This window comes from Scedosporium apiospermum, assembly GCF_000732125.1.
Source record: "Scedosporium apiospermum strain IHEM 14462 chromosome Unknown SEQ_SAPIO_0086, whole genome shotgun sequence".
NCBI lineage: Eukaryota > Fungi > Ascomycota > Sordariomycetes > Microascales > Microascaceae > Scedosporium > Scedosporium apiospermum.
In genome coordinates, this window is record NW_015971787.1 from 1 (window position 1) to 24,381 (window position 24,381).

The following is a 24,381-nucleotide window of genomic DNA, read 5'->3' on the forward strand; positions in this document are numbered from 1 at the left end:
TTTTAAGACTTTTTAATAGTTAATTTAAGTATTATTATACTTTTATATTTAAATATATACTTTTTACTTATATCTTATAAATACTAGTTAACTACTTTACTTTATTATTAATAGATAACTATTTTAATCTTATTATTAGTTATATTTACTTAATACTATTTACTTTATTACTAATAGATAACTACTTTAATCTTATTATTAGTTATATCTATTTAATATTATTAATAAGCTAGTATTAGGATTATAATATTAGCTATTTTAAAAAGTTTTTAAAACTTTTAATAAAAAAAATATTTAATTAGCTATAGCTTAAATTAAAATTAAAACTTTAAAAAGCTAAATTATAATAATAAAGCCTAAGAAAAGGAAGAGAATTAAAATAAGTTTTAATTTAAAGTTTACTATTATTAAGGATATATAGAGATTAAGGAGAAATAATTTAGAAGAAGAAATTATTTTTATTAGAAGTAGTAATAGTAAAAGTAATAGTTTAGTAGCTTTATGTATTGAAGTAAGGTAAAATGTAGAAGAAATAGAAGATAGAAGATGATAGTGGCTATTTGGGCTGTTGAAATTTGGGGTGACGAAAAGGGGGGGGTGATGATAAGTGGGGGGTCCAACTTAATAGATGAAAATATAGGTAGTATTTTGTCGAGGTGGGAGGGATGAGATATGCCCACTTGCTGGATATAACAGATCCATATATATATTGGGACTACGCATCGAATTTGTTAGCTTTGGCACCGCGGGGAGTCTGTTACGAAAATGTGTATATAATGTTCTCGTGCCCACGGAATCCACGGTCCACATCGTCGTAACTCTGCTCGTAGAACTTTCTCCCTCACCCTCGACCAAAAGAAAGTATCAGTGCCTCTGGTATCATTTGATCCCAAGGTATCTCGTCCCCAAGCCACTTTGCCACGACGTCGCAGCGGACGAGGATGTTCCAGCAATAGTTGAGGTATTTCGACAGTTCCTCCCTGTTCGATGCGTGTAGTGGATCGTGGGCCTTCTCCAGGCGCCTCTTGGGCACGTAGCCCGCGAAATCCATAATTTGAATTGCCATCTCGGTCGGCAAGCCAAGCTTGCACAGACACCATCGGACGTGAGAGACATCCGAGATTGTGGGCTGGTACTCCAGCTTGGCCTCAAACTCCAAGAAGTCGTCGAACGGCACCATACCGTACGGGTAGCCATCCCTGCCGTAATGTTCGTGGAAAAGGTGTCTGTGTTTCCCTCCCTTTCGTGGACACGGATAGCGGGAGAATTGGTTTTCTGGGATGCCGAAAAATTGACGGTGGGGAAGCGCAGCAATGTTTGTAGATAAGTCAGACCTGGTGCATTCTCGGAGCATCCCCTGGTAGGATTTAGTGTTCCTGTAGTCCGACTCGGCGGAGCGGCCACTGCCATAATCCCACAACTGAGGATAGCAGAGCAGGAGGTTGAGATATAAATAGGCCTTGAGCGCCAGTCGCGGCACATAGGACCATCCGCAGGTGTTCGGATCGCCATCTGCATCACGGTGCTTCTCCCAAACTTCAATCCATTTTGCCCCAGGGTGGCCGCAGATTTTCTGGAGAGTTTCCATCTCACCGTATAGGATCAGCAATTTGAACAGCTCGATGCTGAAGAAGGTACCGTGTCCGGTCCATCCATACTCATCCTCCCTGGAATGAAGAAAAGCGCGCATCTTCGCGAACCTGGTGGGGATCCGGGTAAGGGATGGATGGAACTCATCTCGGAAATCCAATTCCTTGATTGCATGATGAAGGGATGGGCCGATACGCTTCACGACATCATCCGTTAGAACAACGTCATCTGGCTCGGGCGGCACGGACACTTTCGCGTATTGCTGAAGACGCTCAACTTCGCCGTGGGAGGCGATGGTTCGATGCAGGGCGTTCACGAAGTAGCGCAGCTCTTTTCCTGGGTTGTCCTTGAATCGTGGGTAGAGGTTGGTGCGGCCCCCGTCGCTGCGGTTGCAGTGTTTGTATGTAAATTGCGAGGCGAGGACACTCCACGGGATATTATGGGCTTGGTGACAAGCCATGTCGGCGTCGAAGTGGGGTCCCAGGATGATTTTGTGGAGGTCCAATGTGTCGAGCGAGTCTCGGCTGGGGTCATTCTTGTCCACGGTTGGATCACCAATGCCACGCCACAGCCCCTGCCCCGACCGAAGTCGGGCAAATATCGAAATACGCATCCATGGCACGTGCGCAGCCCAACTGGGCAATCAATGGTCTCCTCAGGTTGATTTATGGGACTGGACTATGAATACACCGAAATGAGGCGCTGAGCTCTGCGAAACATGCAGAAACTGTGCTATATCTCGTATTCATGGGATAAATTGACAAGTCTGCAGTATGCTGTTTTTTGCTTTCAATTTTTTTTCTCCCTATTTATTCAACCATTTGGGCTATGCCAGCTATCTGTGACTCTTTTGCCCAGTTCTGCTCACTGAGCGTTAACCAAGCATCTGGTAGATCTTAGGCTGAGGCCCTTTCATTCCAAAGGTTTGGTCTTGTCACGGCGCATGATGCCACTCTACTGGGTTAGGGAACCAGCCCTTTCTCAGTTTCTCATGGTATTGTGTCTCGCGTGCTTGGGACCAAGCCAAGATCTCCTCAGGATCTCGACATTGATGCCATGTATTAAAGTCAGGATAGGGAACTGGGTTTCCCTCCACCCAGTGGAAGGTTATTAGGCCAGTATCTCCGTAACGGGAAATTACTTGGCGAATGATCTCGATGCAATGATCTAGACGGTTCCCACTGCTTGTTAGTTTTACATAGGCGATAGAGTGCAACGAGACCACGGACCTAGATGGGTTATTTGCAATCGGGTATAGGTTCCGTCCGGACGTCGTTACCATTCTCCGTAATACTCGCGAGTCCTTCTTCGTCTCTTGAATAGCACCTACGCCTGCATCTAGCTACGCCGTTATCCGCCCTGTGTTGTTGTCGACCTTATCAGGCAGATTCTTTGATTTTGGGATGATCACCGCCAAGGGCTCCCTTTAAGTAATAATGACTGTGCTCCTAAATGCCAAGAGTCATACTACCCTCCTTACTACAACTTCCAAAGATATATTAAAGCATCATACTACCTCGCGATACTCTTCTGTCAAGTTTGGTGGATTCCTCGCTTGCAAATTTAATTTCCATCTTCTCCTCCAAACAGCGCCGCTTCTGTATCATACGTGTACTTCAAGTCGAGGTGCCAGTAGTTCGCCGCTCCCCCTTTTGCCACGGCCCATGCTGCATCCAAAGCTTCGACAACCTCCTCCGAAAGTGGGCCCTTTTCCAGGTACGCGAGGTTGTCTGCCACATGGTGTAGCTTGGACACTCCTATGATGACCCCGTCATTCCCATCCTTGATCTTCAGAGCAGAATGGTGCATGAGCCATCTGAGTGCAGCCTCAATCATCGTGATACCATGGTCCTCGAGGACCTTGTCCACCAGCCTCAACGCCTCGAACGTGGAGTCCCTGTAGTAGCGACCCCGAGACTGCCATCCCTTCCACACATCTGAAAACCGACCCTCTGCGGGAATCTGGTCCTTGTCTTGTATCTCCCGCTTGAATAGTCCGCCGGCAATGGGGTTATAGACCACAATGTCCAGGCCGTATCTTCTGCACGCTGGGATAAGCTCAGGCTCAATAGATCGCAGCAGAACGTTGTACATGCCCTGGTACACCGTCGGTCGGACCCAATTATTGTACTTGCATGTCATGACGACTTCAGCGACTTCAAAGGCAGTGAAGTTACTGAGGCCCAATTTTCGGAATTTCCCTGCTTTGTAGAGTTTGTCCATGGCTTCCAACGTTTCAGCAAATGGGACCGATCGATCCTTGGGCGCTATATAAGTCCCCACACATTCAAACAGGTCCTGAAGGAGTGGATGAGATACTTACGGCAGCATGGAGATATGCGATCTTTAGAACTAGTTAGGGCAATGGTAACACCTTAGAGTGCCGTTCCGCCCAGGAAAAAACTTACATCTACACAGTCCGTCCCGAGCTCTCTCAAGCTTGTCTCAAATCTTTCCGTGATGACCTCAGCTTTATGGTTTCCCGCGGGGTTGGGATACACCTTGGTCGCTATGGTCATCCCCTTCTCCTTCCACCCAGCTGCACGAGTCCATGCCTCTTGCTTGCCTCCAAGATAGCTCCGGGCAGTATCGAGCTCGTTGTATCCCCATTGTTGGAAAATGTCCAGGGCCTTTGCAAGATCATCGAGGTCCGTAATCCTGCCACCCCGCGATGGGTCGGGCCCGAAGGTCATAAGACCAAGAATAATGCGGGGCTTGGAAGATGATGGGGCTGTGGACATGGTGTTCAGTGTTTGTTGAGTTTCAACACTCTGCGAGGGTTCCGCCTTCGCTTGCCGGCAGCCAGAAGGGGTGAATATTAGATCCCTTTGGCAAATTGGAATCGTGAGGGGTAATCTGGTTTGGCTGCACTTGACAAGGAATCTTCTGGTGTGTATACTTCTAAGTTCCCCTTTCCCCTTCATTATCCATGCTTCCCCGCTCGTTGTCCTACCTGAGGGATGGAATTTAATAGGACAGAGAATCTCTCTGTGACGTGAGTCTTGACTGGTTGGATCAAGATATCATATGAACATTTAAAACTTACTTTGTTCCATATCACTTATTCTCTTTGCGTGAGCTTAAATAATCGATGATGTGCCGTACACGTATGTTATAGGAGGTCGCAACTTTGTCGAAAGGCACGCACAATCTTTAGTAGAAGAAAAACCAGAAAAAAAAATGCAGGATTATTAAAATAATCTTGAAAAGACCCAGGATCTCCGTCCCGGCCCATTTAGGCCGATCTTGTGGGATGTTTGACCATGAGTATTGGTGACTTTATCAAAATAACCCTTTCATCACGGGCGATGCAATGCTGTTGTATATCAGACTCGGGCTAACGGGGTGGGAACGTATGTGAGGATATGGTAGGTCTCCCGAGTCGCACAGGGAAGTGGCTTATGGTGCAAGACAACCTGGCAAGCGGTTTGGTACGAGGTCATTTCCCAGAGGTTATGGTATTCTTGACACTCCCTGGGCTGTGATCTGAGGGACGTGTAAGATTGTATGGAAAGCGGCAGGCATAGATGTGAAAGAGTAATACGGGGATGCTGAACACCATACTCTGCGCATTTTTCCTACCGAGATATAACCCAGTATTAAGGAAGACCTGTCCCTGAATGACGTGCGGGTCTTTGTATCTAGTTTGTCGGAAATTGGGCGGGATGTGTCCGTAGAGTTCTTACCCGATGGTGACAACCTTTCACGTCTTGGGGCGACCCACGACACAGAATATAAAGGGAGTACGCCACCTATTCTAGGGGATCACCTAGAATATATCTCACGGCACACAGCATTTAGTACAGTCCCTAGCCCAATACTCTTAGCATGGCAATTATATTAATATCGTATTTGAAGACGTATATTTAAAGCCACCGAATATTTCTGTCCCCGAGTCTGAGTCTACCTCAACAGTCCAGTAACAGTGGAGTTGTAGTCGCTGACGCACTGGCCGAGAGGGCCCGAGGTTAAATCGGCCGTCGAATTCTTTAGTGCAGCCTTGAGGTCACTTGTTCCGCAGGCTAATCCCAAGACGAAGGCTTGAGAGACAAAGTCCGCCATGGACGGGCTCGTGTGGGTATGATCTTGCGGGAACCCGGCGTTGACAACAGCAGCACCCGCATTCTTCATCGCCTGCGCCGTGTACTGACCATGTGGTACGAAATGAACTCCCTTGGCTGGTCCCCCAAGCCGAGAAGCCGCGAGCCACGTGTAATAGAAAAAGCGGGATGGCGCCCAGGCGAAGGACCCTGACTACCAAGGGTTGTTGGGAGTCGTTTCTGAGAGAATGACATTGGCTCCCTTGTCAAGGAACTTCGTAGAAGCCTGCTTAAGGTACCACGGGAATGTGTGAACCGTCTCCGAGACACCGCTAGAGAGCCGTTAATTTCATCTGCCCACCAGACAACACCGCGAAAAGTCTCTTTGACAAGCTTACTTGTAGACCGTTGAACATGTCTCCCCCCCATCTCCGAAGCAAGCGGACCTTCCATTGTCGTTATTGAGAGATCCTCCGTCGTTCTAGAACAAATGAGTGAGCAAGCGAGGAATATGGTGCCAAGTTGAACCTTGGGGCGGCGAAACAAACGTACATGGCCGAACTCGATTACTACGAAATCCCCACTCTCAACCTGCGCAAGCACCTCGTCGAACCTGCCCTCTCGCGTAAACGATCGAGCGCTACGCCCACCGACGGCGTGGTTGACTACGGGCTCATTTAGCGAATATTGCAGATACTGGCCCCATCCGTCGATTATACCGTTTCCGCGGGCCATCGTACTGTCACCGCAGAGGTGCACCGTGGCGCTGGCGGCGGCGGCCGTGAAGACGAGAGCAGCCAAAGATCTCGAGAGCATTTTCAGGTTTGGTAGTTTTCATAAAAACTGAGGAGTAAAATTAGGTTGATCTTTTTTTTTTTTTAGGGTGGGCGGGCAGCAGGCGGTTTTTTTTTTCGTGGCAATTAAGAGAACGAACAACTCGGCGATGAATCCCGAATGGTGGCGGTTAAAACAACTGGATTTATCCATTGCTACGTTCAGTCCAGACCAATTCCCGCGCCAGTCGCATTCCAACACTAGATAGACTGGAAAAGGGAAGAACAAAGTAAAGGAAGAAAAATAAATTAAAGTAAATTCGGGCAGGGGGCTTTAAAAGAGCATCGTACCCTACTCGAAAGTGGCATCAAGGTAATCAGGGTTGAGCCTCCGAGAGAACGGAAAAAAGGCTCGTAACATTTACAATATAATATAAAGAAGAAACTAAGTTACCCAATCTAATTCTATCATCTAACCTTCAGTCTAAGATCTAAGATCCCATAGCACCTTATTTCCATGGCTGTGGTCTATAATTGTGCTCATTAAGTTGGACCCCCCCTTCACCGCCACCCCCCCTTTTCCACCACCCCAAATTTCAACAGCCCAGATAGCCACCACCATCTTCCATCTTCTATTTCTTCTATATTTCACCTTACTTCAATACATAAAGCTATTAAACTATTACTTTTACTATTACTACTTCTAATAGAAATAATTTCTTCTTCTAAATTATTTTTTATTATTCTCTATATATTTTTAATAATAATAAACTTTAAATTAAAACTTATTTTAATCTTCTTCTTTTTCCTAAGCTTTATTATTATAATTTAGCTTTTTAGAGCTTAAATTCTAGCTTAGGCTATAGCTAATTAGATATTTTTTTTATTAAAAGCTTTAAAAACTTTTTAGAATAGTTAATATTATATAGTAGTATATTAATTAATAAAATTAGATTAGTATATATATTTTTAAAAGTTTTTAGTTTTTTTTAAGATTAATTATATTATAATAAAATTATTAAAAATTATAAAAAGTAGTTAGGGAATTAAAATAGATATCTAAAAAGCTTTAATAATAGAAATTTTATTTTTAGGAAGTTATTTTTATAGTAAAATTAGTTTTTAAAAAAATAAAAAAATTAAAAAAAAGTTTAATTATATTTATAAGCTAAAATTTAAATATTATAAATTTATTTTTAATATTTTTATTAATTAAATTATTATTTTAAATTTTATAATAATAAAAAAATAAGTTTTTTTTTTTATTATTATAGAAATAATAATTAAAACTAAAAAGTTAACTTTTTTTTAATATATTATTTTTAGAGAGCTAAATATAGCTAGATTTAATAGTTAGAGGATATAAGATATATATAGAAATAAAAAAAGAAAGTAGATATTATATTAAAAATATTTATATATAAATTCCTTTATAGTATAACTTTTATAGCTATTTAAGATAAGAAGATAGATTTTCTAGTAATAGGCTAGCTTAATATAAAAGATAAAGATCTTTTTAAGCTATTTTAAAATAATATTATTAGTTATTTACTTATTATTAATTATTATAAAATACTAGTCTTTAAAAGAAGTTAAATTTAATAAAAATTATTATTATTAAATTAATTTTCTTTTAAAAATAATTAATAGAAAAAGAGCTTAGCTAGTAATTAAGATATATTTAATAAATAATATCTATAGCTAAGAACTAAGTTATTTCTTTTAGATTAAATATTTTCTAATATTTTTAAAAATAAGTTTATTATTAATATAGTTTTCTATTATTTTTATTTTATTAGTATTTTATCTATTTTCTTATTTAATATTTTTAATATTAAATAGTTAAAAGTATTAAAATTAAAGCTTTATTATTTTAGTTATAGTATTATTAATATAGGTAGAATTAATAAATTTCCTTTTTATAGTTTTAATAGATAGGTTTCTTTTTAAAAATCCTTCTATCTTTTTCTAAGTGGCTGTATGTTTCCTTGGGCTCTGAGAATCCTTTCTGTAAAGGAGTGGACTTGTATATGGGTTGGGGAAAGTCCTAGGGCTCCTTGGGTTAAGACCTATGAGGTTAGATGGGTTTCCTGGGTAGTATTGAGTTTCTGAAATTTGGAAAAGGCTTCCTTTCTTAGCTGGTGGCCTTGTAGATGGTCTCTGATAGTTGTTATTGGAATACCCTATTCCTTAGAAGCTTTAGACTTTGATATCCTATTGTTGATGGTATTAAGGGTGTGCTGTAAGTCTTCTTTAGTATATAAAGTTATATTTAATAAGAGAAGTGGGATGTAGAATTTGAAATGGATTAGAACTGAAATAGTGGAGAAATGGATGTTTGAAGTTGGGAATATGGAAATGGCGGTGTGGAATTTGGGGTGGCGGAAAGGGGGGGGTGGTGGTGAGGGGGGGGTCCGACTTAGCCTGAGATTGGGCACCAACATTGTTGTGGTTATCGTTGCGCCCACGGGGCGCAGGTTCGGCTATGACATTCTGCCCAAGTTCCATTGGTGTTAGCCACGGCTGAGGCAAGGGGACTCCATGTCCAGGGTAGGTCAAGGCCAGGCGCTGATTGTTCGTAGCATGAGACATTGTCGGTTGAGTTCCACTGGGGTCGCCGCCTGCCCGCACATATGTCGATAATGGTACCCGACCACTGCTGCTGCTGTTCAGGCTTCCCCGTTGCCCACGACCACTCTGGTAATATTCAAAAGAATCTGTATTTTCCATATAAATATGAGATCCGGTCGTAGGTATTTCAACAAACGAGCTGGTGCCTAGGCCGGAGTTCGACATGGCTGTGCTATGGGGATTGAATGAGCCATGGTGGTCCTGGATGGGATTCCCCTGGAAATGGGATTGATCCGGGAGGGGCAAATATTGGCCATAGCCTTGATGATCTCCTATGGGGTTGTTTACCATGGCCTGGAAATGAGTTTCCCCTAAGTTTGCAGACATGGACAGTGGCAGCGAAGGAGCCGCATATGGAAGGGCGTTGGTTGTCGATCGGGAGCGTGAGTTTGCAGCAGAAAGGGGCTGAGGAATAACGGCCAAGTTAGTAGCAAGTGCATTGTAGGCCTGTCCCCTGCTAGTCATGGGCGGGAGCCCAAGTCGGCTTGAAAGTTCCTCAGTCCGTCGCTCCAGAATCTCTCTAACGCCTTGTTCCCCGCGGCCGTTCGCAATGTAGTTCATGATCTCATTGATTATGTCCGAGCCCGCCAATCCCTCGCGGAATTCTATCCAGGATTGATAAGGTAATGTGACCTTATTTTGGTCATCTTGGTCTGATACGCGGAAGTAAGCAATAGAAACCTAGGTTTAGTGTTGATGGGGTTGTATAAAACCTGGAAGACTTACACGGACTGGGCATATCTTCGTTCTCGGGCCAGTCGGGAAACAGCATCTTGAAGATTGCGTACCAGCATTCCTCCCCGGAAGTCTGTCCTACACGCATCTCGTCTGAATCCAGTTTCCCAAGCTGAACAGCGTCGAAGCCCTCCTCATAGTCGGTCGCCCGCTCTCGTTTTACACAAGGACTATGGTCCCTGATCTTGTCATGGGAAAATCGCGCCTGGCAGATATGGCACCAATGCAAGTCCCCCCGCTCGGGAGTGTTGCTTCTTCAAGTGCGATCTATTACCCTGGGATTAGCTTTCATCTGAGAAGCAGGGCAATCACGCTGGCACCAGTCGACTGATGACCGACGCGTTCCGAAGGAGACTCACTTTAGCCGATAAATATTCTCAAACCCTTTACCGTTACAGGCTCCAGTATGATATTTCACTGCGTTTCTCCGGTGGTATGGACATGCAAAACGACGCCCGTCTGAATTTGTACGACGAGAGCGTTTGTTGAAGGCGGCTTGGTCCTCTCCGTAGTCATCTTCATCAGACTCTTGATCCAGTTTGTGTCTCCCTCGTTTGCGGTTCGAAATCATAGAGTTTCGATTCTGGCCCGGCCCGCTCCATGTCTTGGCATCCCTGGTAGTATTGCCGGTCGAAGGTGTTTCAGACTGGTTGCACTTGCGGAAACATAGACTGAGAAGAATGGCTCTGAGAACCGTGTCAACCCAAGAAGGCTGAGTCTTAACAGGACCGACCCGCAAAGCCTGGAGTTGGTCTTGCCTGGCGGTCCCGAGGAGCAATTCCAGGGTCTTGCGTCGGCCCCGGCTGACGCAATGATGGATTGGCGTCCATCCGTGTTTGTCCCGGTTTTCTATGTCGGCGCCCGATTTAAGAAGCAAGGAGACAATGGGAATATGACCGAGTGCGGCGGCTTGAGATAAAGCGCTCTCGCCAGTGCGCTCGTCGGAAGTCTGGGCCTTCGCAGCCGCTTTTAAGAGAAGCTGGACGACTTTCCGATGGGCACCGCGAGCGGCTATCCACAAGGCAGAAACACCGCTTTTGCGATTTTTGCAGTCAGAGCCGGCTTGAAGTAGAAATTCGACGACATTGTCATGTCCATGAAATGCAGCCCAATTCAATGGTGTTTGGCCATATATCTGATCGCGATGATTCACATCTGCGCCGAGCTTAACCAAGGCTTTGCAGAGATCGATATGTCCCATTGCTGCCGCAAAAGACAAGGGGGTCTGGCCGCAATGATCCTCTTCGTTGATATTTTCAAGGTTCTCACCCCAGAGGCCTGTACCAAGCCATGGTAAGCCAAAATAGGACATAACATGTGTTGCCTTGGTCTTCCGCGGTTTGAACAGGTTCCAGTCTGCAAAGAGTTGATTATGAAGATAGGCCCATCGATCGATAAACCCGTCTTGGAATAGAGACGACTGCTAGGTCTTGTCTGCCCTGGGCCTCACGCCCATTCGGCTAGCCTGACGAAGGTGCTGCATACCGTATAGCACGGCGTACTCCAAGAAGTGAGATGAAGCAATTGCCTTGCTGGCAGTGGGAAGGTGCGGGAATGCATAGCTTTCATGCTCAAATGTTGCATTAACAAAGCTAAGGCATATCAAAGCAGCATGGAAGTGCAAATCGGCTTTTCCACCTTCGTCCCAGTGTATCACCAAGGCGGACGACGCTTCCCTCATGAGGAACTCTTTGGCAGTTATGTGGATGAGTGTTACCGTCTGTCCAAGGATACCGCTCACGCTGTTTTCCAGCGTCGGGGTTTCCGGCAAGACCTCGATGAGACCACCACATAAGACAGGGAGCTGGGCAGCGATATCCCGTGGAATGTCTCCCTTCTGTGTCTTCTGCGTGATTTCTAATTTTCTGGTCACCACCAGCGCCTCCCGTAGCTCGAGGATCGAAAGCGGCCGCTGGGCGCACAACACCAAGGTGAGAGCATCGCGGGCGGCCTTCCTCAGCCGATCGTCGCGTGAGTCCCGAATCCGTCTCAGAATAGTCTCATATACCGCATCAAGGTCCGTCGGCAGCAGCGCCAAGCGATGTGCTATCTCAAAGGGCTCTAGGGTGGATTCGCGAAGCAGAATTGACACCGCTAAGTTCGCCCAAAGAAACGACCCTTCAGCCTTTTCCATAATGGTTTGGGTCGGCTGTTGAGAGGAAAAGGCTGAGGGACAGAGGCTTTGCCAGACCATGAATTTGTTATCAATATATCTCAGTATATCGAAGGAATTGTTGTCCTCCATGCGTATTTCTGACGCCGAGCTTAAGTGGGGGCGATGCCGGGAAGAAAGGAACGTCCGAATGCGCCGGCGAGCATTGGAGGTAATGCTGAGGCGCTGGATTAAAGAAATAACCCTGTCTGGATCATCACATTCGTCCAAGGCGTCAATCACGAAACAGAAGGAATAATCGCCCAGGGCTGTTGATTTATCGATCATGTGTAGGAAGCTCTCCGTTAGCTCATCATCATCTCATGGCCAGTCCGAGCCGAGGAGCTCCCTCCTCTCGGCAAATGCGGCAAATATTTCGAAGGTTAGGGAGGACGGAGTCGACTTTAGGATTTGATACAAGAAGGACCTCAGAAGGTTCGTCACGGAGCCATTTGCGGTGCTGTGAGAGAAGAAGAAATAAGCTCCCAATGTAGAGCTCGTGGTGCCTCCCGGCAAGTCATGCTTGATAATGTGCTTCATCAAGGTACTTTTGCCGGTTCCTGGCCCGCCGTGGAGCCACAGCAACCCAGAACTCTGCTCTTTCCAGGACCTGTAGACCTCGTGTTCGAGGATCCAATCACATGTGCCCTGAGCGGCATCTCGGGTGTTGGGGAATGCATCTTCAAATTCGAGACTTTTGAGCACCTCTAAAGCAATAATGAGCTAATGGTCTTGTCGCGTTTCGGGGCAGGAGGGGCCTACCGTGCTCCGCTGCTGAAAGAGTCGGATGCACCGTGAGCTTGTCTGTAACGCTGGGTGCGAGAGTGATATTTCGCAACGACTCGAGAAGTTTGACGTAAGAAAGGTCATCGCGTGAGGTGAAACGGCACAAATCCTGAAAAAGGGTTACTGTGTCAGATAGAGACGAAATACTAAACGGCCGAAGTCCTTACATGATGATGGCTGTGTAACGAAACCTGCGGGAAGTTCCACAATTCCTCCTGGTTGCTGTCAACAGCCTGATCAAGATGGGAAGCGTGAGTCGTTTGTGTTCGCTCGCTGACCAAAGAACCCTGGGCAGATGGACTCACCCTGAAGTCGTAGCCCGGTAAAGGCAACTCTTCATAGAAAGACACGATCTTCCAGGGTAGACTATGGAAAGGTAACAGTATGAACTGAGCGACAATCTGTTGCATTAATTGAATAGCAACCATGGTGACGTTGTTCGGCTCGTTAATACCGAGGGCAATCCTAGAAATACTGGTGTGTAATTCGAATTTTGAGTTCGAATGGGGCGTCCCTAGGAAGATGACCCCCTGTGTTGCGGTGACGATGTCGCCGAGCAGCTCCTCGCCTCTGTCTTGGAATGCTCTGCTGAGAGCGCATTTGACAACCAACCCACCAAGGCTGTGGCAAATAAATAATAGCCGTCGTGATTTCTAGAACGCGTTCGGCAGTTAGTAGATGCACAACCTCGTTTCCCAAACGATCGTTGGAGCGCCAGAGGACTTGGAGCCACGAAGATGCCCGTGCCTAAGCCCGTTATCGAAGGGGAGATAGAAGGGGAGACCTACCTTAACACTGTCCGCCGTCAGCCTCAGTTTTTGAAGCCCTTTCAGCAGGGTGTCCGCGGCCTCAGTAATGCCCGAGCCGTCGAGGAACAAGGACGAGTCGTAAGTGTATGTGAAAATTCTCACCGAAGGGACGTCTGTCGGCAGCCAGTCGCGTAGCCAATATTCGGACTTGCTTCCGCTTTCGTTAGAGGGGTCAGCAGTGCGTGCTTTCCAGCAATCATTGCCCCCAAGTCCGTGGACGGCAATGATGTCTGCCCCTGGGTCAGTCGACGAAGCATCCTCAGCTAAGAGATTGAACCCTGGGGGGCGGCCATCTTTCAGCTTTACGAAGAGCGAGCTTGTGTGATGGGAATGAGGGACATACAAAACAGCAGAAAGAGGGGCTTGCATCAGGAGAGCCGACTACGAGCACAATCTGGGCAAGGAGACCCTAAGATATAAATGTTATTTTCACACGACCGCAATCTAACAGAAGTGCACTACGCTGCGCACACTTCGCGGTTTTACACAGCCTGGCCCCGCACACCTATGCACAGCTTTACACGTACTGCATCTTTAGATTTCGCGCTGCATGAGTTTTTGCACTGGATGCGAACACGACCAGTAAAATGACATGGCAAGGCCTGAAAAAGAGGTGGTGCCACGCCCATCCGCCAGCCTGGCAGGGGGTGGGCGAGTGATGTCCTTGATTATCAGCCAATTGGGCCACAGAAATAGTGTCATCGGTGGGATACTGAGCAATTGAGAATGCATGGTATTCCAGAAGTCTAAGAATTCCCCCGAATTCCGCGGCATGCCCCTCTTTCCAAGTCGCCTTAATTCCCAAAGTTCTTCCAATGAAGCCGCAGTTCAATAGGATAACCCCCCCCCCCAATACCAATACCGTAGCCCTCCTGCATGCACAGGTGCTAGACGGAAAGACCGGTCGATTTACATTCTCCGCGGAGTAATACTTGTAGGGTTGAAGGATGAAGATCCGCGAACTATTGCACGGGAGGTATATGATGGCCGAAGGCGTAGAAACAAGCCACTCGCAACATACAGTCATCAAAAAGCCTAGAGGGGTAGACTCTAGAGTGAGCTAGACCGGAGTTCGACATGGCTGATCTATGGGGATTGAATGAGCTATAGTAGTCCCAGATGGTATCTTCTAGAAAGGGGATTAGCCCAGTATAGGAAAATATTGCCTATAACCTTGATGATCTCCCGCGAGGTTGTTTAACATAGGCTGGAAGTGGGTTTCTCCTAAGTTTGCGGATATGAACGGTGGCAGCAGAGGGGCTACGGATAGAAGGGGGTTGGTCGTAGATCGGGAGTGTGAGTAGGGAGCGGAAAGGGGCTGAGGAACAACGGCCAAGTCAAGATCCAATCGTGGGATTTTCCCCCTCTCGCCGAGACAGCTGCGCCTCGACGGCTTACGAAGTAAACTATTACACGACGGAGCTGGACCGAGCTTGCCCATTGAGACTTTGGGAAAATCGAGTCGAGGAAACAATTCTGCGATTGTGTATTACTACCACTTGTGCGATCTTCATTCACCACACACCGCCGTTTTGAAGCCCTGACTGATATGGCACCGCTGCCAGTGCTGCACTCAGGAGTAATCCTTCTTCGCGTGGGATCTATTGTACGGTAATCAGAATTTTATTCGAAAGGTACGGGCAATCTCGCTGAGACCAGTCGACTGATGACCGACGCGTTCTAAAGGATGGCCATCTCAGATCCTGCAGGAATATGAGCTGCGGACACACGTTGTGGCCGAGCGGTCAAGCTCTCGGTTATTTGGCCAACCCAATTTCTACTATTGAGGCGGTAATAGTATGTCAGTATCTAGTGTTGAGGGCGCTCCGTGTTACGATCCTAACACTAGCCCGTCGACGGTATTGGGTGGATACAACTGGTGACGGGGTCGAGGTGGTTGCCTGTTAAGGGATAAGTGAGGCAGTCAATCAGTGATCACAAGATATCGGTGAGAAGTGCGTATTCAAGCGTAGGGGTCTGGTTGTACTCGAATTGACTACTGAAGAGTCTGTAAGAACATACTAGATACAGGGCGGACTCCATAGCTTATATAGACACTTCTTCCATCCATCTTCAGTTGCTCGATAGCTTCCTCATCGATCCGGCGAACGTTCTGCGAGCGATCGCCCCGTCGCTTATTCTGCCGTGACAGGACTGAGATGTCATCCTCCACCATCTCACTACCCTCCATGGCTCATTATTCAGCAGACCAACCAACGACTCCACATATATCATCGTTTTGCTCCCTAAAAAGGGGCAGGCTGACATCTCCAATCACCCAACGTCTAGAAAGTGGCACCAGTCATGGTCACCGTGTATGGCATGCCTATGTTGGCCGGACTGCCCTGCAGGTTAGCGGGGTCGTAGACAATTAGAGTAGTGGGTGCGTTGGCAACTACTAATGTTGCCTCCTCGTTGGTTTCGATCGAAGCAGATCCCTTCCCGTCGACTAGGGTGACGTAGCGAATCGCACCGGAGTTAGTGTTGCGAACGGCGAGCGTAGCGCGAAAGATGGCCTGGCCGGCGTCGATAGAGATATCGACAGTGACGGCACCCGTCTTCTTCAGGGGGGTGATATTGGAGCCCATGTATCGTGGCGCTCGGGCACTCTTGACTCTCCAGGTGTTGGTGCCGGCGGAGTCGTAGTTCGCAAAGTTCAGGAAGCTCCGCATTCCGAGGAAGAGTGGCTGCGCCGTAGGGTGGCCAATATCGACATAAGACATGCGGGCCCAGTAGCGGCCGACGATCTCACTAACCGTGTTGTTGGTGGCTATGCGCGAAAGCGTGTGAAGAGGAGTTTCTCCCTGCTTGTACTGGCGCACCATCTCCCGGATGGTGTTGGTGCCGAGTCCGGCCATATTGTCGAGGTTGTAGGTCATGTACGTGAGGAACGGCCAAGCCTGGTAGAAGTTGGCATTGTTGCCGACCGCATCGACGATGGTCTGGTATGAGTCACCGATGTTCTTACGTAGGTTAATCTCAGTTTCCGTCCTCTTTCGGCCGTGTCTCCCTCTTGACGGCTCGCACAGATCGCTAGTCTTGTACAAGTCCTGGAACCAATTGCCGAGTGTCTCGAACCATGTGTCGAGGAGAGAACCCTACAAATTCCAGTTCCTCTCAGCCATTGTCAAGCTATGGCCGTACTCGTGGGAGAAGACAGCTGCCGGCATAGCTTCGTCTCCTCGCAGGTAATCGGTCGAGATTTGGATATAGCTCAGGCCGGTGCGGAAATCAGGGACCGTGACGCCCGCCGAACCAAGATTGGCAGCCGCGAAGATGTTCTGCTTATACCATGGACCGTCGTCGCCGACTCCCGCGCTGAAAGATAGACCGGGTGAGCGCCACCCCAGGTCCTCTACAAAGCAGCCGTAGACAGCCTCGAGGACGGAAAGAGCCATAGCGGTGCCGGCCTCATTGGGAGAGTTGTAGAGGCGGAAATGAGCCGAGTCCTTAAAGCTGCCACGGGATCCTGGGCCAACGTTAGGGTTCGGGGTAAACTCCGCCGGCGGCGCGATTGCGGCGCTCGTTGCTACTGCCCCTTGATCTTCCGGTAGCGTTGCCGGGATTGGGACGGCGAGAATCCTAACCGCCCGGAGGATGGCAGCGACGAGAAGATATAACGCCGATCGCATGATGGAGTGGACTTTCAAGGTAGACTCTTGGTTAGAGAGCAAACGTACTCCTCCCTACATGATCAAATCACGTCTTGGATCTGATATTTGTAGTAGTAATTCTTTTCTACTCTCATCCAAAGTTGTATACTCGTCCCAATCGAGCACTATTCCCCAAGTCTATTCGAGATTGAGTGCAAGGAGATGATGTCTATACCTGATACACGACAAATGGAATAAAAGGCATTTGTCCTGCTGGTGTATTCATCCGATAGGTTATTAATTGTAGAATTCAGAAAAGTGACGGACAACAAGGGCGATGCCACTACTGCTAGTAACCTCACAGCAAGAGTATTTGCTGCCCACCCTTGATTCCTCGCAGAACGTATCACTGAGTACGTCCGAAGCCGTTTTCGCCCGAGCCTAGTAAGCGCACTACTAGAAATCACAAGAGAAATTGCTATATATTACAGGCTCGCTTCCCGATACTATGGGTGGCATAACGTACTCGTAGAAGATGGGGAGCGACTGTGCGGAATGGCGGATGGTGAAGAGGCCACACCCGGAACGGCAGGCTGCGGCGCTGAAACCGAAGCCCCTACGCTACCCCGCCTCCGGGTTAAGGGCAATCCGACCTCCATATTCACTGCATCACACGGTTCTCGGAGATCCCTCAATGTGGTTTCTCATTCTACGTAGTTTAATCTACTAGACCCCTTTCGTGACGACGTGGAGTCGGATCTCGGAAACCACGACATGCTTGTTTCGCGGCACCTGCATAAGTCTTAGCGAACCATCCTTTATTTCCTGATGATCGGCAAAGTTCCGCAGAATTCGCTTTGATGATTCGCTCCAGATCTGAGCGGGCCGCCTTTCGTAAATCTTGGCGAATTATACTTCCAAATACGGATGTCTTGGCGAATTATATTTCCTAATACGGCTTAGTATCGTGCCCGGTCGGGTGAGACGAGGCGCGTCCGTGTCCGATGATCGCCGTCGCATCCCCGGTCCCAACCTCAACCTCATTCTCCTGGATCCGCTGAGCGATTCCCACCAGCCTCCCGACGCCGAGCTTGAATACCGTTCACGAGCAAAAGACTATGGAGGACGGGTGGGCTAGTATGAGTTTTACGGCCAATCGACACTTGGGTATCACGCTGGTTGGGTTTTCCTGCGATATCGGTTCCTGCCTGGCTTCGTGCTACTTTGCTTTATTCACCTAGTGTACTTCGTACAGCTAATTTCCTTCCCAATACCGATGGTACCTCCTGCCCCGATTTCATGGCTACTATGCCACTATCTGGAGAGTCTCGCATCGATCGCAGCTTCCGGTTTTTTACCCTCTTCCACGCCTGAGAAGCTATCCGTTGAATCATCAAGCTTGCCTTCTATACCCTGGATAAGCTGTCGACGCGAATCCTGACACTCGAGAAGAACTGTCCTGACGACAGGTATCGATACGGCCATGATGGTGATGGCGCTCTCCGCCGTGCCGAATATTAATAAACCGACAGCATCGACTATGTGGGCAGTTATGTCAATATCATCGACCAGCGACAATGAAGGGTCCCTTCTCTAGACTCACTAATGTCGTTACTACCGATAGCCGGGATAGTAATTATCTTCAGATAAGATGTGATGCCGGCACTATTGTAATTACATTTAAATATTAGGTGCTTTCATTTACAATATAGAGCTCATCGTGGAATCCGTCTCGAACTCACAAGATACCCAAACTCAAGGCGAAGATTGCGCGGATTTTTTCCTTCTTGTTGATGGCAACATTCCGCAAAAGCCGCCACGGAAGCAGCGAGAGAACGATGTCCATCGTGCCCGAATACCCTGGTGAATAGCCGTCAGCAGAACCTTTTTATTTAATTTTTTTTTTCTTTTTTTTTGGGGGGGGGGGGAGGAAAACAGATTGCTCGTTCATTCAGGCAGGCAACTAACCAGCTGCAAAGATATTATACTCAATAAGAACCAACCTAGGCCAACATTTGCCCGGTATTGTTTGCTCCCAATACTTTTCAATTGGCCAACATTGGATCCACTGGATTGTAGCGTTGGCGCCAAGGACGATGTGTACGCTAATGATGATGAACCAGATAAAGCACTTTGCCCAGCCCTTCGATACACCTAGCAGCGTCATAGCAAATGATGTCTTGCTCCACATGGCTGCCAGAATGGACGCGAACCCGGCCGCGTTGCCGAGGAGGAGGATGCTCTGGAACTCGGCTGCTGGTATGTCGGCGTTATGCTTACCGAATCCCAGGCTGACACACACGGACTGTAGCGCGCTCGACGCCACCAGAGTGATCTATACATATCAATACTCAGCTTGGAAGACGGGGCTAGTTTAGAGATGGGTCTGGCTTTCGAGTTCTTACCAAGCTGATAATCAGGACGTAGTCATCCCACCATAGGGCCCGACGGCTTCGCAGCTTAAGATATGCTCGTAGAATAAGGAAACATGCGGCTAGAGCCGTGAGCAGCCAGATCGTGCCGTTGAGTACCGGTCCGTAGTCATCAGTTGATCCTGGAGAGGACATCTGCGGCAGGCGATAGTCTGTCTTGCAGACCTGTTTATACTAGACAAGCTGGATCGAGTTAAGCTGGCGAACTCAGTGATAATTGAAGTGTTATAAAAACCAGGTATAGCGGAACAAGGACTGGCTAGATTCCAAGCTCCAGGTTAGGATATGGGTCAATTTAAACGGCGCTGGCAACTTGATATTTTTGTCCGTATGGGTGCTCAGCCACTGCGAATAGTTGGGATGGGCGCGGTCTGACCATCACGCCCGGAGTTTAGCTGCCACCTTAGCCCCTGGAGTAAGATCTTCCTCTCCTCAAGTTACGACCATTCATCGCAAACCGGGTGACTCAATCCTTGCTCAGCACGTTCAGGCTAACCATCCCAACCAGCGCGACGTCGACTCGGCATGAATTCTATTCTCTTCCACGGGTGTAGATCACACATTTTCCGAACTTGCAGAAGCCGCTCCTCGTACCGGTGCTTCAAATGTGAATGAGACACAGCCAAAGGAACGAGAAGATGAGCCACCACATATACAATACCAAAACGTGGCCGGCCCCGACGAATTCTAGTAATAAGTGATTGAATAGAATTGACGTTACATCGCGAGCTTGTATGAAGTTCAGTAGCAGAAGCCGGCAGGGTTTCGTGTGCCCCTGGTCGCATACCCCGTATCCGACACCGCTGCGGAACATGAATCCTGGATAGTAGAAAACAGGAAGTATTGGATAAAATGCGCCCCAGATTTTCTAGCCCGCATTCTACAATCCGAAAAGACCTGGATATGGGCAGTTCTTAGGCCGCGTGCTAATTTTCCGGTGTCACAGACATTTTCTTCGAGACTGAGTGGTCGGACGATTTGAATCACCCCATGGGAAGGGCGATCCCGGCCGACAACAACCCCGGCGGATCCAAAATAAGATATCTAAAGACGAATTCGGTATTCTACGGAGTCCCTCAGGTGTCAATACATCCACAAGGCAATCTTGTTCCAGGATTGATTACTAGATCCAGAGAGGAAAGGTTCGCAGTAGTAGCCACCCAGGAGGCACAACACCCACATAGGACCAATAGTAGACGTACGAATGTAGACAGCTCGGGTTTTCAGCCTCTTCCTAACTAACTACTCAAAGCATGCCATTTACCCGAAAAGAGTCAGAACCCGTGATACGGCTTACTGTTTTCCCTATCAGACTTGAGCAGCTTTTCCGCCTATACGTGTGGCCAATCCGGCTGTAATGTTCAAAATGGTTGCATGCAGAAACCGCATAAGGTTCCGTCGATGATACGGGGGTGACTTCATATTCCGGTCTACCGAGGTAATTTGAGGTTGAATACGCCTTTAGACGACTCAACTGCATACGACAAAATGGTCCTCCCTCTGCGACGCCCATCGTCGCCGGGATCAGCGCGCCGTTTTGTGAAAGCGGTGGGAACCAAAGTTTTATTCGCAAACTAGCAGCCTTATCGAAATATGTACCGGCGGCCTTCGCGTCACATGTATTAGGCCAGATATGGAGGGTTTTCCCTATCCGGAAATCTAGAGACTTTGATCACCTCCAAGGGTTTACGGTGCGCCGCATCGCTAACTTCAGGATGATCACGGTTGTCCTGGATCCGAGGGCCTCGTCGGTCCCGAGCCGATCGCGGCAGGACCATCCAGTGCCTTATCCAGGTTTTCTCCGTAGATCAGTAGTCTTGCATCCAATGAGAGTCTCCTCGAGAGTCTCCAGCTCCGGCAGCTCATCGGAGCTACAAGCACGCAGGAAATTACGGCCCTGCAACGTTCCGGCGCTCTACCTTTATCCGTGAAAAGGTGCAAGCTTGACAGCAAACATTTCTATTGGAGAGAGGAGGATTCTATCCCCTTTGGTGCTATCCCGATTCCCAATCCTGAACATTTAACAATTAGCCGCTCCCCATTTCCCTTTATTGGCAACTGCTGCTGCCGCCTCGCCAAGACGGGTGTCTGCATGTACTGCCTATCTACTTTTTAACCCTTCTTGGCACACCGCATCATCAAAAGCTCGGCATCGTCAACGCATGCCGAGTAAGCCCACGACATATTAAACTAGGGGCGCCTGGTCGTTGTTTCTCATCAATATTTCCAATACAAACCAAGCCCCAACGATATCTCTCTTGCAGAACACCAGGCCCAGCATGGATGGCGTTGGAGACCTCTCAGCGTCCCCCCAGCCTCTCATACTACCGGCCAGCGCAGCAGCCCTCTTCCAGTTAGCCAACGAGCCGGGATTCGCCGCCGCAAAGCAGATTAGCACGGTCATCATCATCATCCTAGCTTCCTTCAACTCGATTGCCGCCGTCACGGTGACGTATAGGATTCTATACACCTCCTTCGTCCTGCGGTGGGATCAAAGAAGGCACGAATCTCGGTAAGTCTCTCATTTTCTCAGAACAGAACTAGACGAGGGACCAAAAAGGAGCTTATTGGTAACATTTATATGAAAGTGGAAGAGATAGCCCCCTTATTCCGGATACGGAAGTCTTCCCTCTCGTTTTATTCATCGGTATCGCGATTCAAGGAGTCGGATATGTCATTATGGAGGCCAGGGGACTTGAGCGGTTGGTGGGGCGTGATTGCACTTTGGACTTTCAATTCATGCTGGCTGGTAAGTTATGACTGCTCGCCTGCTATCCTCCACTGGAACTTACGGAGCTAAACTGTTTATACACAGGAGCATTTATCGTGCCGTATATTGAGTTGGTTTTCGTACTTGAGATTACTATTCGGGCCTTACGAAGCAATCCTTTCCTGCCAAGATCAAAACCGACCGTCGTCATATGTCTCCTCATCATTGGGACGTTGCTATTAACGAACTTCCTGGTTGAGTACTTCTCCCGAGCACCAGACTATTGCCTCAGATTCCTCTCTTGGAAATTAGAGAAGTACGCAGCGGGTAGCTTTGGGGTCCTGCTGCTGATCTCAGTTACGCAATTGATATGCGTGGTAAATATCTTCGTGCGACTGAAAGAAAGTAACACGACCAATACACGCGAAAGGGCAGCTGCGTCGAGGATGATGTGCTACGTTGCCGCTGGAATCCTGTCAAACGTAAGAGCCCACTCGTTTCATCTGGCATAGATTCGGTCATTAACGGAAATGCAGACACTCGCGATGCCTTTTTTCTTCACACTCGCCTTCACGGATCAACACAGAATAAGACACCAGGCGTTTAGCTTGAATATCCTCGCTTCTGTCGCTGCGAACACCATGGGCCTAGTGATGAGTGGGCTCTACTTATACCTGCGATCCAGCAAAGCGTCGACGCGCGCCGGCTCACCGAGGGCACCAGTTGCTCCCACATATGGGGCGCCCACCAGACGGTACGCTATCAGGGGTGCTGTCGATCAACGACAGAGGCTGATCGATGCTGGTCTAATAAGAATGAGTTATTCTGACGACGGGGCGGGATTGACAAGTTGTGGATTACCAACCGGCCATATTCAACCGAGGAGACAGAATTTACCATACAGATCTGCCGTCCATCAGATGGACACTCTCTCGATACGAGTTCCTGAGCGAGTACGAAGAATTTCGGCCCCAACGAGAATGCCTGACCGTTCTTTCCTGGCTACACAAATATAATTAGCTGCTACCAGCTGATAGTACACTCGCTCCATTGTTCCCGCATACGGGTTTGAGTGCTCTGGGGTGTACATTGAGGGGGATTTTGGGAGATTAACCGTGAATGAGGACTCTTCAACTCTACGCTGAAGGGTTTTCTGAGACTTCGAGGGCCGAATCGACACCACGGGACCTCGTCTGTATATATTAGGAGAATTCAATGTCGGTAAATAAACATTAAATGATATCAGTACTGCATCGAACGGTGACCATTGTTTCGGCCGCCACAATCGTCGACCCTGTCTACCGAGGTTGCCGAAAAGGGTTGCTGCTATTAGCTTAGCTCCGGCGTGACGACAAGTGGGAAATCCTGCTAGAGCTATTCAGCCGTGAGACAAAGAAAGCCCACTTCTAAGTCAGTTGACGAAATCTCAATAGGCTTTCATTCTCAAACTCTATTTGTTTACATTGTACTGGAATACACGTCGGGGCCCCAAGCGTCTTCTATGATAAGGAATGGAGTTCACTGAGTTCAGGGAAAAAGAGTCATCCTCACATTGTCATGAAAGTCACGGTAAAAATCCACTACATGTCTTCCCCGCTATCCTTCTGATAGTCTCCCACGGCATTATGGAACTTGATTCCGTATCGCCTCTGGCGTTGCTCAGTACCTCAATGGCAGTCTGTAGAGGAAAGGCAGTCGACGCAGCCCCACATATCCCCATCTTCTCCTGAGTCAGGAACTCTGCGCTTCGCAGAATCTGATCAGAGAACCGGATCAGGCTCCGCGAAACCTCGATGCTCTCTAGGGATTTCCCATCTATCATCAACTCCTGTCCGCGTAAACCGGGGTAATCTCGTCTCAACTGCCGGAGGTTTACGACACATATGATCCAGAGAGCCCAGAACCAGGTAGTCCCGTTGGCTATTGTAAAGTCTTGGAACCGGAGGACGACCTCGCCATCGGTTCTCATAACGCGCCGCCATAGGGGCCCTTTGTAAGCCTTCGATATTAATTTCTGCCAACTCTGAAGATGATCTAGTACTGCAATGAGCCTAGATATTGTTTCCAGACTTGCCGATTCGATGTTTTCTTGAGTATGTGTCGACTTATCCAGCTTTTCAAAAATATATG

At 47.8% G+C, this 24,381-nt stretch overlaps 6 protein-coding genes and 1 pseudogene across 6 annotated transcripts; all 7 read right to left on the minus strand.

Moving 5' to 3' along the window:
- Positions 1 to 841: 841 nt before the first annotated feature.
- Positions 842 to 2,203, minus strand: SAPIO_CDS2230 (annotated as a pseudogene; the record flags this gene model as incomplete).
- A 950-nt stretch (positions 2,204 to 3,153) lies between these two features.
- SAPIO_CDS2231 (Aflatoxin B1 aldehyde reductase member 2) lies at positions 3,154 to 4,331 on the minus strand (the record flags this gene model as incomplete). Its single annotated transcript, XM_016785315.1, has 3 exons — positions 3,154 to 3,849; positions 3,914 to 3,934; positions 3,999 to 4,331. 3 exons carry the CDS (start codon positions 4,329 to 4,331, stop codon positions 3,154 to 3,156), a joined length of 1,050 nt encoding a protein of 349 aa, XP_016644691.1.
- A 1,162-nt stretch (positions 4,332 to 5,493) lies between these two features.
- On the minus strand, positions 5,494 to 6,446 carry SAPIO_CDS2232 (Rhamnogalacturonan acetylesterase; the record flags this gene model as incomplete). The annotated part of the gene is made up of 2 exons (XM_016785316.1): positions 5,494 to 5,844; positions 6,183 to 6,446. The coding sequence occupies 2 exons, from the start codon at positions 6,444 to 6,446 to the stop codon at positions 5,494 to 5,496; spliced, it is 615 nt and encodes a 204-aa protein (XP_016644692.1).
- A 2,626-nt stretch (positions 6,447 to 9,072) lies between these two features.
- On the minus strand, positions 9,073 to 11,903 carry SAPIO_CDS2233 (uncharacterized protein; the record flags this gene model as incomplete). The annotated part of the gene is made up of 5 exons (XM_016785317.1): positions 9,073 to 9,100; positions 9,171 to 9,687; positions 9,761 to 9,948; positions 10,129 to 11,047; positions 11,255 to 11,903. The coding sequence occupies 5 exons, from the start codon at positions 11,901 to 11,903 to the stop codon at positions 9,073 to 9,075; spliced, it is 2,301 nt and encodes a 766-aa protein (XP_016644693.1).
- A 339-nt stretch (positions 11,904 to 12,242) lies between these two features.
- On the minus strand, positions 12,243 to 13,135 carry SAPIO_CDS2234 (uncharacterized protein; the record flags this gene model as incomplete). The annotated part of the gene is made up of 4 exons (XM_016785318.1): positions 12,243 to 12,628; positions 12,684 to 12,816; positions 12,875 to 12,940; positions 13,013 to 13,135. 4 exons carry the CDS (start codon positions 13,133 to 13,135, stop codon positions 12,243 to 12,245), a joined length of 708 nt encoding a protein of 235 aa, XP_016644694.1.
- Positions 13,136 to 15,801: 2,666 nt separating this feature from the next.
- SAPIO_CDS2235 (putative dockerin type 1 protein) lies at positions 15,802 to 17,148 on the minus strand (the record flags this gene model as incomplete). The annotated part of the gene is made up of 2 exons (XM_016785319.1): positions 15,802 to 16,549; positions 16,619 to 17,148. The coding sequence occupies 2 exons, from the start codon at positions 17,146 to 17,148 to the stop codon at positions 15,802 to 15,804; spliced, it is 1,278 nt and encodes a 425-aa protein (XP_016644695.1).
- A 1,275-nt stretch (positions 17,149 to 18,423) lies between these two features.
- On the minus strand, positions 18,424 to 19,676 carry SAPIO_CDS2236 (uncharacterized protein; the record flags this gene model as incomplete). The annotated part of the gene is made up of 5 exons (XM_016785320.1): positions 18,424 to 18,647; positions 18,713 to 18,774; positions 18,852 to 18,969; positions 19,078 to 19,444; positions 19,515 to 19,676. 5 exons carry the CDS (start codon positions 19,674 to 19,676, stop codon positions 18,424 to 18,426), a joined length of 933 nt encoding a protein of 310 aa, XP_016644696.1.
- Positions 19,677 to 24,381: the final 4,705 nt, after the last annotated feature.